Source organism: Camelus bactrianus, chromosome 1 (genome assembly GCF_048773025.1).
Source record: "Camelus bactrianus isolate YW-2024 breed Bactrian camel chromosome 1, ASM4877302v1, whole genome shotgun sequence".
Classification (NCBI taxonomy): Eukaryota; Metazoa; Chordata; class Mammalia; order Artiodactyla; family Camelidae; genus Camelus; species Camelus bactrianus.
In genome coordinates, this window is record NC_133539.1 from 83,872,516 (window position 1) to 83,888,186 (window position 15,671).

The 15,671-nt window shown below is 41.6% G+C and overlaps 1 protein-coding gene across 19 annotated transcripts in view; it reads right to left on the bottom strand.

The window, feature by feature from the left end:
• Nucleotides 1-15,671, bottom strand: part of LOC123616013 (uncharacterized) — a 101,100-nt gene that overhangs the window by 49,645 nt on the left and 35,784 nt on the right. For 3 of the 19 annotated variants that reach the window (XR_012508591.1, XR_012508593.1, XR_012508589.1), the window contains one exon: nucleotides 14,511-14,570. The exons of 13 other annotated variants lie outside the window; for them this stretch is intronic. Coding sequence is in view for 1 of the 6 variants with exons in the window: in XM_074368289.1 (XP_074224390.1) it covers nucleotides 8,712-8,735 (24 nt within the window). In the remaining 5 variants the exon portion in view is untranslated. Of the gene's footprint in view, nucleotides 1-3,707; nucleotides 3,759-8,711; nucleotides 14,423-14,510; nucleotides 14,571-15,671 lie in introns of those variants that run through there. 3 more of the 19 variants (XR_012508599.1, XR_012508598.1, XM_074368289.1) reach the window with 3 other exon arrangements.

Consider the following 15,671-nt stretch of genomic DNA (forward strand, 5'->3'; position numbering starts at 1 on the left):
AAATGAAAAGTAAGGATGCAAATGCATACAGTATGATCTAATTTTATAACCATATTTAACATGTATAAATAATGTAGTATATGCATATATAATAAATAACTAGACTTTCCTACACTTCAATAATTATATATATATATATATTTTCCCAGTAAGTATTACATATCACCCAGCCGCTTGCAAAACTGTCCCGAGTGTTTCTGGCAGTAATCTGGAAGCACACGTGAAGATATTCACTTTAACCCCCACCACGCACTCCCTCAGCCCGTTCCCTTGGGAATGCCCTATTGAGCACTGCAGTCTTCTGCCAGGAATTGCCACCATTACCTTTTATCAGACACTATTCCCAAATGACTAAATAATGCTCAGAAAAAGAAAAGCTACAAACTCTCAACAGCCCCACAGGATAGTAAGTTCTGCCTTCCCTAAAATGTCCTAGATGCCTGTTTTCATTCATGTATTATATTCACGATGGTTTGTTGATTGTCTGGAACCTACAGTTCACATTACTGAAAGGCTTAGCAAACCAGTGAATCCCCAAAACTTTCTGAACTCTCAGATATTTGTTGTAGGGCATGCCAGCAAGATTATGAGCTATATTTTCTTAGGATTTATGCTTAGCAGCTGTTTGGACACTGAACATCTCACATATTTCATGACATCAGTCAAGGAACAATATTGAGATTATATCACCAAGACATTTGTTCATATGCCTGCAAGATATTTCTAATGTAATTATATCATCTATTTAAGCTTGTTCTTCCCAATAATTCACATCACTAATCATTTTCTCCATGAACCACTGGAAAGTCACAGGAGTCATAAGATTCCTTAGAATTTTTTAAATTTTGGTAGGGCCCCAGCGGGGTGGTGAATACCATCTTGACCCCTTCTTTCTTAGCCATAAGGATATGAAATATTACTCCATTGTATACATCTGTACAGTTTGTATACTGCCTGACAGAAGACAGCACACTATCTAAAGGAGTGTCGTTTACACCTTAGTCACTATAGTTTTGCACAAAATGTTTCATTATAAATCATTACATGATGGAAGTTATTACACATTGTTTTAAGAAGTACGGTATCTCACGCATGAGAGTGACTTTGTTAAATTTGCAAAAAGGCATTGTGCGGACCTTTAACAGCTCTAGGACTGACTGCAGTCACTTTTAAGTCCAACTTTGAATGGCCCTAGCTAATGGTTAGGTAACTAAGAGAAACTGAGTTGATGTTCAGTGGAGTGGATGACTCCACGGAGACAGAGAAGGAAAGGCAGAGAAGGATAAACTATACTTCAGCACTGGAAACAAGAGACTGGAACTCAAGAGAAAAGTAAGGGGTACAAGTCTAGAGAGCTGAATTTGTGAGAGTGAATGAGACTGCCCCAATAGATGATGTCTATATTGGGCAAGAATATGCCTAGGGATAAAAAAAAAAAAATCAATAACCTAGCCCTGAAGAGTCAGAGGAAAAGGTAGAAACACAAATAGAAAATGGTCAGAGTATTAAGAGGACGAGAAGAAAAAGTATCCTAGAAACAAAGAGAAATAGGCAACCAATACTATCAAGAGTAAAGATGAATCAAGGAGAGTAAGGATTGAAAAGAGGTGGTCAGCTACAATGAATGTGACGTCCCTGGTGCCTTCAGCAAGACTAGACTCTAGGAAGGAAATGGTGTGGAAATTAGATTGCAGTGAGTGAGCAGGGAATGAAAACCGAGGAACAAGTGGCAATAAATGTAGACTAGATTCCTAGGAAATCTGGTTTTGAATAAAGAGAGATTAGTATTTCAAATGCATTTTTTCATGAAAAAAATGCTGCGTTAGAGGTTAATTTCCTCGGTCAGTCTACCACACTTACTTAGTCCATAATGAAATGCAGAAACTGCAGATTTATGATTGAAACTAGAGGAGAGAAATGCTATGGAACATTTGTAATAAAACAAAACCAGATTAATATATCTTAATAATAAATTGTTTTTATATGTCTTGAATGCTGGTAGCTGGGGAAGATAGGTTTATTTAAGGAATCATGACTTAGCAGATATTTTTTATGTAAGGATTCTGGTATGAACTCCAAGAACATTTTAAGGTCTTAAATTTTTTGTGTGTATCTAGTTTTGCTTCTAAACAAATGATTGTGCTTTATTTTGATTCTTCTCTGTCACTGGCATTAGTCCCTGAGTTTCTAGCTCTATTTGGAGTTGTTTAGGTGTTTGTAAATATAAGAGGGGAAGGTAAGAAAGAAGTGGTAGTGAAAAAGTATACTAAAAAGCCAGTCTCAAGGTTAGAGTGGAGAAAAGAAGTCTCTGATTCAAAGGCATTTTCTAAGTACATTCATATCCAAGGTGATCAGATCTTGAAATCATAATGTTTGCTTGGATAGATGGAAAAATCTTCAACAAAATATTAACAAATGGAATCCAGTAATATATAAAAAGATTAATATAGCTTGACAACTGGGGTCTTTCCCAGAAATATACAATATTGACAATTTAAAAAAGAAAAATCATATGATCATCTTAATAGATAAGAAAAAGCATTTTACAACACTTAAGCCTATTTCCGATTTAAAATTCCTACGAAACTAAGAATCAAACGGAAGTTTTTTAATCTAACATAGTATTCAATGGTAAGAGATTGAATATTTTTCCCTAAGGTTGAGAACAAGACGAGTATATTCACTTTCACCACTATATTCAACATTGTACTCAAAGTTCTATGCAAAAAAAAAAAAAAAAAAAAGAACTAAATGGCATCTAAATTGGATAACAAGAAGTAAAACTTTTATTATTCACAGGTACTATGATTGTCTATGTAGAAAATCTTAAGTCATTTACAAATATGCTGCTAGAACTAATGGATGAATTTGGCAAGGTTGCAGGACACAAAGTCAATAAAGAAATCAGTTATAATCTACATACTATAAAAGAGCAACTGAAAATTTAAATTAAAAATTTTTCAATAGCATCAAAAACATGACATACTTAGAGGTAAATTTATCAATAATGTGTGAAACACATACACTGAAAATGACAAAACATTGCTAATAGAAATTAAAGAATTCCTAAGTAAATGGGGAGATACCAATTTTGTTAAGGTGTCAGTTTCTCTTAAATTGATCTGTAGATTCAACACAATCTTAAATAAAATTCTAGCAGGCTTTTGTTGTTGAAATTGACAAACTGATTTTATAACTAATATCTAAATACAATGAAAAGAAACTTTCACTGGCTTAAACATAGAACTACAGACCAAAGGAACAGATAAAATCCATAAATGGATCCACACACACATGGACAATTGACTTTTGACAAATATTTGAAGGCAACACAAAAGGTAAAGGATAAAATTTTCAACAAATGGTACTGGAACAACTAGGTAGCCATAAGCAAAAAATGAACTTTGACTGTTATTTCATAACATATACAAAAATTATAATGAAATGTATCATAACCTAAACATAAGATCTAAAACTAGCAAACTTTTAAAAGAAAACATAAGAGATAAATTTTATGGCACTGGTTCAGGCAAAGATTTCCTGATATTCAAGACTTAAAAATCACAAAAGCCAAAATAATTTGATAATTTAAACTTCATCAAGGTTTTTAAACTGTTGCTTTTTATACTATTTTTATCCATTTTGAGATACAATTGACATACAGCACTGTATAAGTTTAATGTGTACAGCATAATGACTTTACTTACATACATCATGAATTGATCACCATGATATGTTTAGCAAATATCCATTATCTCCTATAGATACAAAATAAAAGAGAAGGAAAAAATATTTTCCCTTGTGATGAGAGCTCTTAGGATTTACTGTTAACAACTTCTGTATATAACATATAGCAGTGTTAATTAAATTAATCACATTGTACACTACATCCCTAGTATTTGTTTATCTTATAATTGAAGTTTGTACCTTATTGACTATATTTCCCACACTGTACATTTCATCCCCATAATGCATTTACTTTGTAACTGGAAGTTTGTTCCTCTTAATTTCCCTCACCTATTTTACTCATCCCCCTCCCTCCCCTCTGGTGACCAACTCTCTTTTTGCAGAATTAACATGATCGTCTAGAGCTAATAAATTAGTTTTTCAAGGTCATAGGATACAAAATAAACTCACAAAAAATCAATTACATATCTAACAAATAACATGCAAGAAACAAAATTAAAGACACAATACAATTTGTAACTTCTCCAAGGAAAATGAAATACGTAAGTATACACTTAAAACAAAAACGATACTAATTATGTTATAGAAAAATGAAATTGGGAGTTCATGGACATCTAGGTCTGTGGACTTAAATGCAAATCATTAGCAAAAAATGCTTATAACTTATTAATGTGCCCAGAGCTTAGATAGTCCTCAGTGAATGTTTATTGAAAGAGCGAATAAAACTCAAAATAATTGCTTTACGCCATCTCCAAATTCTGAAATCCTGTTGTGGTCTGTTTTCCCTGAATCCTCCAGTTTCCCACTAGGTGGCGCCCATTATCTGGAGTTCTTTACTCCCTGGACTGCTGCAGGAGTTTTCTCCTGTGACCTATGGTTTCTTTCCTTCTTTCTTTCTTTCTTTTTTTTTTTTTTTTAACTGAAGTATAGTCCGTTTACAATGTTGTGTCAATTTATGGTGTATAGCACAATGTTTCAGTCATATATGAACATACATATATTTGTTTTCATATTTTTTTCACTGTAAACTACTACAAGATACCAAATCCAGTTCCCTGTGCTGTACAGTATAAACTTGTTTATCTATTTTATAAATACCAGTCAAAAGAGAAAGAAAAATACCATATGATATCACTCATATGTGGAATCTAAAAAAAAAGGCCTATGGTTTCTGGTTTGTAATTGGCAGAGGTCTTTTTTGACTACTTCACTTAGACTCTCTATACATTTTTTTGTATGAAAAACTGCTGGAGTTTTTCCCTCTAATCTTTCCTGGGCTGGCTCTGCCACTGCTGACGCAAAAGACAAGAACTGAGCTTCAGCTCATTTAAATGGCGAAACAGCTGCGGTAAACACATTTCACTTTCTCAAAAGTGTTCTTTGGACATAGATTTTGTCGTGTTTTCCTCCCTTCTGCATAGATTTCTCAGGCCTGTCTCACTTTTATGTGCCTCATCCCTATTTCTCCATCAGAAGTTAATATTCTAACTTACGTTTTTAAAAATTTTCTATTTAGAATTGCTTGAATTTTAGACAAGAACATAAGAAAATAGCTATGAGAAATTCCAAAGAAGCTAGACAAACTTAATTGGAAAACCAGCTTCTCAAAATGTAGTTTAAAATTTTTGAATATTATCATAGTTTTACCCTGAAAAAAAACAAAACTCAGAAAAAAAAAAAATCTCAGTTACTTATCCAGTGAGGGACTAGAAAGATCAATGAAAAATCTTGGAAAGGGTAGAGTGAAAAAAAATTAAGCTTAAATATGTTTAATTCTTCCTGCCTGGACCCGGGTAGGACACACAGGTGACATCAATGAATCGTCATTGGGCTTTGTGGCATCTCATAGTTTTGAGGGCTCTTGTCCTCACTCTAACCGACACACTGTGCTGAAGCATCATCTCAGGCAGTTTTTGCCACCCACCGATTATAACACCAGAAGGCCATTCCCTGCTGACCCCCGGCCATCTCTCCAGCCCAGAACTTACTCCCCAGGTACGGACAACCCACTGGGCATCTCCAACTGGATGTCTCCCGTGGAACTTTAAAACTCAGCAGGTGCAAAGCTTGACTCACCACCACCATCGCCCCCAGGAGTCCCGTCTGGACAGTGACATCATCATCCACTCAAGACAGAAACGGGGATTCCCCTCAAATCTTCCTTTTTCTCACCTCACACCTAATCAGTCACCCAGTCCTGTCACATGTACCTACCCTACAGCTCTTCTTTCCACCCTTTCCACCCTGTTCCTAATCTCTCTCTCGGCTTCACATTCATCAACTCTCTCTGGGAGTAATGCAGCAAGCTCTTAAATTTCTCTGCCTCATCACCCTTCAATTCTTTATCCGCTGTCCCCAGATTGGTCTTTCCAAAACAAAGTGTGATGAAAGCTCAAACTCTGCTGGAAGGCCCTGGGTCAGCCCTTGCCTCCTATAATATCATCTCCCCCTGCTCCTGACCTGAACCCTGCATTCCAGCCTTCAGAACCGCTTACAGTCACAAAGGGGCCCTGCACTTTCATGTCCTGTGCTTCTATTCATGTTCGTTGTCCTTTCCCTGGAATGTCTGGTCTCCCGCTCTCCCATGTGCATCCAGAAGACTCCTGGTCATTCTTCAAGACCCAGATCATCCCCTGAATTTATCATTTCTCCCTCTGTCCTATCCTGGCATCTGGTATATAAATCTACTTCAGTGTCAGTATATTATAATGCCAATACTGTGAACCCCCTGATAGCAGGGACAGCTCCTTATTTTTGTGTTCTTCAGTGACAAGCACTGTGCCTGGTTCTCCTCAGTACTCAGGATATCTCAAAGAAAGAAAGACTAAGGAGGCAGGATATTAATTATCAAAATTTACCGACTGCTTAACGAGGCAAACACTGTGCTAAAACTTTATAAATATTATCTCATTTAATTCAACAACCCAATGAGGTTAAAGTTCTATAATTATTCTCTTTTGCAGATAATAAGTTTCAGGAAGTTAAGAAATATATGCAAAAATCAGTATATGCAAATGAAGAAATCAGATTCTTTGCTTCATTTCCTGACCAGAGCTCAATCTCTTAACCTCTGCTTCCCCAGAGACTGAACACAAGGAAATACTATTTCGACTTTCAAAAAAATTTTTTTAAAAGCAAGATCATGGATTCTGCAAGCTAGCCACTTGCGAGTTTGATACAGATTCCAGGAAAAAAGCAACAGTGACTCTGAAGCATGGCTTGTGAACACCTTGTGAGGGGAGTCTCACCTATGCCCTTGGGCACTACCAGGAAGCCAGGTGGTTTCTTAAGAACAAGGAATCCCATACCAACTTCCTTCCTTTCTAGGAGATAGGCTTACCTAACAGGAAAACCAGGGACTAGAGTAGGTGTGCAGGGGGTGGGGCTCCCCAGCATCCTCCCCAGCCCTGCCCCATCGCGTAGCAGCCATGCCATTCTGGGTGTTGACCCAAGCTTCAGGAGTCAGTACTATTAGGTCTAAACCAGTGTTTCTCTGAGCACTGGTGTGTAGGACCACCATGTTCAGTGCATAATAAAAATTAATTTCCCATTTCCATGCCTAGGGCTTCTGAATCAATAGGTTTGGTGCCCAGGAATCTGCTTCCCCCATACCGGCCCCCATGGAATCTGATACAGGTTGGCCAAAGCCAATTTCAGAAACGCGTACGAACCTACCATGAGTGCCCATCCCTGTGCCAACGGGTTAAGCCAAGCAGAATCAGGTTTTATCCTAATGATGGTCACTGGTCTAGGTGTAGGCTCTAGATGACCAACTGTCCTTGCTTGCCCAGGACTTTCCTGGTTTTAGCTCTGAAAGTCCTATATCCCGGGACACCCCTCACTTTCAAGCCCATTAGGACTGCTGGTCACTCTAAAGGTGACCTAGGAGTTTGTCCTAGTCAAACTAAAAGAACAGTCTTCTATTCACACTTTCTCCCCTTCCCACCCTGGTCTGGACACAAACAAGGAAGCACGCTATCCGCGCTGCCGCTGGCGGCCAGCTTACAACCACAAGGGAAACTGGCCTGAGGACAACACCCAGGAGAAGGTAGAGCAAACTCCAAACAGCAGAACAGTCACCGCCCTGGCTGTGCTGTGCCTGGAGCCCTCCCTCCCTCTGTGCACTAATAAATGTCTTTATTGTTTATTCCAGGTTGATTCAGTTTCATTCCTGCAGCAAAAACATCCTAACCAATGCAGTTTGGCAAATCATGATGTTAGGAAGAAATACGACCAAGTCCCTTTTAGACAAAATGAAGATGTGGACTGAAAAACAGAACACAGGGTAAATGTGCCACTTCCGAATGTGCAGAAGGAATTCCTCTGGGTTCTGTCTCACTGAAAGTGATGGGGGAAATGTGTGAAAATCTGAATCGATAGGAAAAATATTCTCGGAAAGTTGGCACAATGGCCTAAATCTAACAAGATGAAATTGAATAGCCATAAATGTAAAGCCCTACTTTTAGACCCAAAACAGTAATTAATTTCACAAGTGCAACATGGCGGAAACCCGGCTTAGGAACAGCACGTGTGAAAGATTTAGGGATTTTGGTTGATTGTAAGCTCAAAGGGGTGATGTGGTTGCCAAAAACGCTAATGCGATTGTAGGCGGCCTTACTAGGAGTGTAACAAAGACTTCCCCCAGGCTGCACCAGCCACAGGAACCTTTTACAGAACAGGAGTTTTCTGCGCCTACAACCACCCATGTTCTCCGGTTCAGTGCTGGGAATTCCAGGCGCCCGCCCGCACCAGGCCTTGCTGGACATCTTTTAGAGTCTTACTGCAAACTTGTCCCTCTACTTTCTTTTATTTCAAGCCTGGATGAAGCTGGCTGTCTGCTTTTCACCTTCAAATGTTTAAGCTATTAACCACTAATGAAAATCAGGTGAGTGGTAGGGCCACAAACCCACATCACTGCCCAGCCAGGCCCTCCGCACTCTCCAGCTGTCTTTCATCAGCCCGAGGCAGAGCTGTGTCCTCTCCCCCGTTAACTTTCACTCCTCCTCTCAAGTCCCACAACTCACGTCTCCCTCGGGACGACCCAGCATTTCTCTTCACGAAGATGTAACCCGCACTAGCATAGCCCTTGCCTTCGTGTGCTCCCTTTGTCTGCTCCTTCGTCTGCTCCCTCAGGACCGCAGCCCTGTGATTTTCTGGACATCTCCATGGAGTGCCCACCCCAAACTGAGAGATACGGAGCCCCGCCGCAGCCAATAAACATCTCAAACTCGGTGTCTTCTGAGCACCTCCCTGTGTTCCACGAATCCCTTTGGTCCCAAGGCCTCTGTCATTGTGGTGCCAGGAACCAAAGTGCAGGGTCATCCAAGTGCCGAGTGAGACTGTTCCAGCTCACAGGGTCACCTGGTGCCAGCCGGTGCCTCCGTGTCTCGAAAAAACAGGTCCTTCTGCTTAGGGCTGAAATACGGAGGAGCTGGCAGTCAATGTCTTTTCCCTTTTCCCCATTCCCACCTTCACTGCCGCCACCCCACGGCCACCCACAGCTTCTCCTCCATCGTTTCACCAAAGAAAAAGCTCCCCTGGAAACTGACTCATATAACTGACTGCTCCGGGGTCTGTTCCCCAGCTTTCCCATCGCGCCTAGGCACTCTCAGCCAAGCCAGGGACACAACCCAGGCCCAAGATGCGCCTCCTGCCCTGGACAGCTAGAGGCCAGGGCCTGCCTCTGCAGCTCTGAGCCCCTCCCGCCCCAGCGGACGGCTCTCCCCATCTTCACCACTGCCCTGTGTCTGACACCTCTCACCTCTTCAGAGCTTGTTTCTCTCCAGAATCTTCCTCTTCTCTCTTTGGGCTTTTTCTTTTTTTATATCTAGACATCCTCATGTTTTTCCAACCCCTCCAGAAATAATAAAACAAGAAATTAAAAAAAAAAAAAAACCTCTTGACCCAGAGGCATCAACTAATAAAAATGTGCCCCGGAGTCGAATTTAGTGTGAATGTGTCTCCATAAATGAGCTCACATCTTTCTTTCTGCTTCAAGTACTGCAAGTGGGGTGGGCTGAGCAAGGACAGTCTTTGGGGAGGTGGGGTGGGAGGACGGTGACATGAACAGAGAGAGAGGCCCAGGGTGTACTTCCTCCCTCTCCTGCTTCTGCAGTGTCGGAGCTGGGTTACAAAAGAGGAGAAGGTGGGCTCAGTGTCCTGAGGCCGCGAGCTCCAGGACCGCAGCCTGGTGGGCTCCATGCCAGCCGAGGTCGGCCAGCCCCTTCTGTCTGTCCCTGTGGTGGCTCAGCACTGACACACCTTTGTCCCCTTTAGTTCCAACTCCTGGGCTTCCGCAGAAGGCCATCCTCACCCCAGCAAAACCCCTGATTCTCAGCCTCTCTGCCGTCTGCTAGTTCTGTCCAGTGTCACCATGTCGTCGCCCTCACTAGCTCTTGTCTATCTTCCCAATGCCCCCATCCCTTCTCTCTGCAATTTCATGTTCCACAGCCTGCCCTGATCTATGGAAGCCTCTCACTGAGGTCCCCAGTGGCCACCTTATGGCTAAATTCAATTAACATTCTCCAGGCCCTTTATGACTTGAATTCTCTACAATATTCAATGCTGGCTTTATTTATTTTTTCTTGAAACCTCTCTTCCTTGGCTCCCATGAAATCACTTGCTTTAGTCCCTCTTTCTACCCCTCAGGCTGTTTAATCTCAGTCTCCTTAGTTGCCATCTCTTATTTCCTTAAGTATTAGTGTTTCCCAGGATTCTGGTCTTTTCCCTCCACCCCACCGCTTCCCCCGCAACCTGCATCCCCAATTGGCTGCATCCACCCCTGTGGTCTCAACTATCGCCTACAGAGCATCAAAGCTACATCTTTTATTGATCTCTCTTCTGAGTTCCTAATCCATTCCCTCCTAAATATAAATTGGATTTCCAGTAAGAGATTTCAAATTCTACATGCTCAAAATTGAATCTCAATTCATGCTCCCTCCACCGCAGCCCAAGGGCTTCTCCTCCCATGACCTGTACCTGTGTCACTGATACTGTGTTCACAGCCCTGGGCGCCCTCTGGACGCCTCCCTCTGTGCCACCCACCCACGTGGCTTCTGTGGGCTCAGACTTACCATCTTCTCCCGGGCGCGGCTTCCGCTGACTGAGCTTAGGCCTTTATCACCGTCCAGACAACAGCAGCACCTTCCTAAACAGTCTCGGTACCTCTGTTCATGCCTCCCCCGCACCTGGCTATTCCCCACTCTCACCAGGGGACTTCTTTGTCTAATGATAAGCTCATCTCATTTCCTTGCTTCAAGTTCTTTAGCTGTGGCTTCTCAGACTTCAAGACAGGGGCCAAGTCCCTCATCATGAACCCTAAGGCCATTCTCACCTGCTCTTGCTTCCAGCCTGTTTATCAGCACTCAGTCCTCCTGCTATAGAACAGGGAGCTACAGTGCTCAGGACCACGAGAGTATCATAGTGCCGTGGAAGAATGAATATATCAATGGATAGGGGAGGGCAAAGCCTTCTTTCCTTTAAAAAAGACCATCAGCTTAAGCCCAAACACCGCTGTTGACCGCATACCTGTATGTTTCTCCCAACATTAGACTGTATGCTCCCTAAAGGCAGTCGCGGATTTTTTTTTTCATATTTTTATCTCTAATCTCTATCTTTAGCATGGTGCCTGACCTATTGTATTGTTTGATAAATGGATGGAAGCAAAAAGAAAAAAAAAGAAGAGAGAAAAGGAAAAAATGAGAGAGAGGAAAGGAAAAGGTACAGTGCAAGGAAAGAAAGAAGAGAGTAAAGAGAGACTGAAAGAAGGAAAGAAAGAAAAGGGAGGGAAGGAGGGAGAGAGGAAAGAGAAGGAAGGAAGGAAGGATGGACAGAAGGACAGGCTGTCCTTAATGGCACTGTTTCACAATTGCTTTCAAATCACATTCTGCTCTTGGCCTATCTCTGTCTTACAAACACACAAAACCCCTAAAGCTTACCATATAATTTTTTAAGTCAAGCAACCTAATAAAACAATTTTTATTTGAGAGGCAGAAAGAATATTTGCCCTTAAGCATCTAAGAATCCTGTTGGAAAGCAAGCATCTAGGCATCTGCAGACGGCTGGGGATTTTTTTTGAAGAAAAGGAGAAAAGGAATTGAGCAGAATTATTAGCTTTGTGTCTCATTAATATTTAAACCAGGTATGTCTTGAGCAAACAGGAGAGAGAATATTAAAGTCGCCATGTCTTCTAGTGGAATATTCTAAGTACCTTAGACTCCCAATCTAGGCAGAATCAGAAGACTGGAGTAATGACTGCTGCAAGATTCCTTTCTTCCAGGTTCCTTATCTATGACTCACTCCGTGTGACTGCCCTCTCCCTTTGTCCCAGGTGCTTCAGCTTCCCTCCAGCTGATATGTGGGGCAGAGGACATGCTGGATAATGGGGAAGGGATCTGAGTCCAGGAAAAGCTCCTATTGTCAAAAGGACTGTCATAAGATGCCATCAGCTCATATAACGATCAGAGGGACTTCCCAGGAGGGATTCCATAGACTAAGGTGAAAGTCCTTGGGATCAAGATGATGTGTTCTCTCTCCCACTAGCAGTCGTGTAGTTTGGGAGCATATGAGCTGATGTTGGGAGGAAAAATATTACATTTTTTCCTTTAAAAGCCTTGGCCAGAATGTGTACTTTCAGGAGGTTTGATTTGTTGCACTGCTTAGCTCTTGTTTATGAGGAAGAAACAGGGATGAAAGTTCACAAATGGCTCACTGAACTATAATCGATGTGGTGAAACACAGCTGCAAAGTGCATATAAGAGGGTGAGTGACTCAAGTCAAGGAGGGGAACGGCTGGCAGGAGCCAGGGTGTCTTCACTGGCACCAGGAGGACTTTGGACTTGACTCTGTAGGCAATGAGAAACCATTCATTGTAAGATTTTAAGCTCAAACTAAAACAGATCTAATTTTAGAAAGGGGTCTGTAGCAGCAGGTAGAAGGAAAAGAAAAAAAAAAAAAAGGAAGGCTGGGAGATCAGTTAGGAGGTTTGGCAGTAATTCAGAGTAGGTAGAACAGAGTCCAAATTTAGGCAGCAAAAATGAAGAGTAGTGGTGAACGGATGCATGAGAGAAAAGGAGACACTAAGCCAGAGAAACAGCAGTGGTAGCAGGAGACCTTCCCCCTAGTTCACCTGACTCCATCAAGCTGTCTGATTTCACCAGCTGCTCCCCAACCTGACGAGCACGCGGGGCAGCACAGCCTTTGCAAATCTGAGCATTTAAGGCAGAACTTCTCACCAGCATCACTCATGAGCAGTGTCTTCGGAGCCCTTTAACATTAACGATTCCTGGGCACCTTGCGACTTTCTCTCCTTGTTGCCAATTCTGTTGGGTGCTCTTGGTCAACAAAGATCACTGCTTTAACATGAAATCACATCAACAAATCCATGCTGCAGACATTAAAAAGACGATCCTTCCTTAGCTCTTCAGTGACCTCACTACACCCTGCATTTTTATATTATCCTGGTACAAAAATAAGCAACATATTTGCCTGCTCAAATATTTGAAATGCACTTCCTGTTTTACTGTTATTTATAGTGTTCTATTGACTGCATATGACACATTTTCCTTCAGATATAATAAATTGAAATAAGAATCAGTGAAGCATAATGAAAAACAGATGTTCCAGATTACAAAAATTATTTCAGATAAAATAACACCCTTGTTCAGTCATTCTCCCAACTGATGCCCATCAGAATTACATCTGGTGACTGTTAAGACGTTAACCTTCTGGGGTCTGTCTCTAGAGATTCTTATTCAATAGGATTAGAGAAGGAGCCAGGAACTAAATTGTATTTAGCTTCCCCAGGTAATTCTGATGTGGGCAATGCTTTGGGAAACAGGCAATCTCTGCTTTGTACTTGGTTCGTAGTGTCTCAGTAAAATGTGTTCAACTTTTGCCTCATCTACAAAGATTTTCGACTCCTCTCTCACTGAATCCAGGTATTACAGGAAGCTTGGAAATCAGGCCATCAAAACTATAAAGAAACTGATGTCTGTCAGCGCCATGTGGCATGAAAAACTTTTGTTTCTCCCCTTCAATCTACAATCAGTAGAAGATGCAGAACTCAACAGAGGTCCCTCTGCCCAGCACACCAGGATACCAGAGAGATCCACACATCTGCCTATGTGCAGGCAGGTGGACTGGAATGCACGCAGGAGGGAGAACCAGGGGGCCAGTGGAGACAGTGCCCATGGTCGCAGCCCCCTGACCACAGTGGCTGAGCCTGCAGCCTCAGAGAACCTAGTAGCAGCTGGGAAGGATGCACACACTACTCCAGCCTCCTGGATGCATCCAAACCTGTGAGCACAGGGAGCTGGGCAGTGGAAGCAGGAGAGCCCATGACCCGGCCCTCCAGCTGCAGGAGCACTCACGACTCTGGTCACCTCGCCACCTCCAGGAGCACCCCTGAGCCCAACAACTCCAGCCGTGGTGGAGATACCTGTGACTCCGACTCTTCCTCCCACCTCCTCCTCCCCTCATCATGGCTCCAGTGCCCATGACCTAGGTGACCCTGGATGTAGCAGAGGCACCTACCATCCCAGTTCCCCCAGTGGCAATGCCAGGGACAGCAGCAACAGCAATGACACTGGCAGCAGCAAGGCACCAGTGACACCAGAGGCACAGGCAGTGAGGATGAGGGCACCAGCGACACTTCTGGCAGAGAAAATGGAAGGTGGAAAATGCCAATTCTCTAATATAGCTAGAGGCAGCTCAGCTAAGAGAAACCAAAAACTTGTGCTTTATGCCACCCATTGAAAAACAAATGAAAGGTCTTTAATTACCAATTTGTTGCGTTGTTAGAATCAAAGTTTAAAAAGCTTTACCTAAATAAAAAAGGTGTTTGCTGCTCCAAATGCGCCAGCAGAGGGACAAGTCACCAAGCACTGTGAAAAAACCATGGTAACATGGTATCACAAAAGGAAAATGACAATTCTCCAAAAATCAAACTTAGAGTCAGGTAACATTGTGATGTAACTGAAAGAAAATTCAAAATAGCTGTCATGAAGAAACTCAGTGAACTACAGGAAAACTAACAAAGGCAATTCAGTGAGCTCAGGAATAACATTAATTAACAGAAAGAACATTTTACCAGAGTGAATTCTTAAAAAATAAGCAGAATTTCTGGAACTGACGAACCCAATAAATGAGATGAAGAATGCATCAGAAAGCACTGGAAATAGAGCAATCATATGGAAGAGAATTAGTGAGCTTGAAGATAGAAATACAGAAATGACTCACATAGAAGAGGAGAGAGAACTAAGATTTTTTAAAAATGAAATTCTATGAGAACTATCTGACTCCATTAGGAAAGGCAGCTTAAAGATAACAGGAATCCCAGAAGGGGAAGAGAAGGGGAAAGGAGCAGAGTTTATTTAAAGAAATAACAGTTACCAACTTCCCAAACCTGGGGGATGAACTACATAGACAAGTCCATGAAGCTAAGAGACCACCTAATTTTCTGAATGCAAAAATACCTTCTCCAAGACATATTCTATTTAAGCTGTCAAAAGTCATCGATACAGACTTTCCAGCCAGGGGGGAAAAGGCACTAAGCTACAAAAGGAACCTGCATTAGGCTATTAGCATATTTCTCAGCAGAAAGTCTACATGCCAGAAAAGAGTGGAATGACATATTCAAATATTAAAAGATAAAAACTATCAGCCAAGAATACTCTATTCCAGCAAAGTTGTCCTTCAGATATAAAGGAGAAATAAAGCCTTTCTCAGACAAACAAAAGCTGAGGGAGCTCATCACCACTAGACCTGCCTTACAAGAAAGGTTGAAAGGAGCTCTTCTGCCTGAAATGAAAAGGCAAAAAGTACACAAAACTATGAGTAAGGTAATAAATAGATAGAATCAGGAAATTGTAACTCTATATCAGAAAAGATCATTAAACACATAATGATAGCATAAAAGTTAAAAGGAGAGAGACAGTAAAAATAACATAGCTACTTTAATTTGGTAATGAGCTTGCAATATAAAA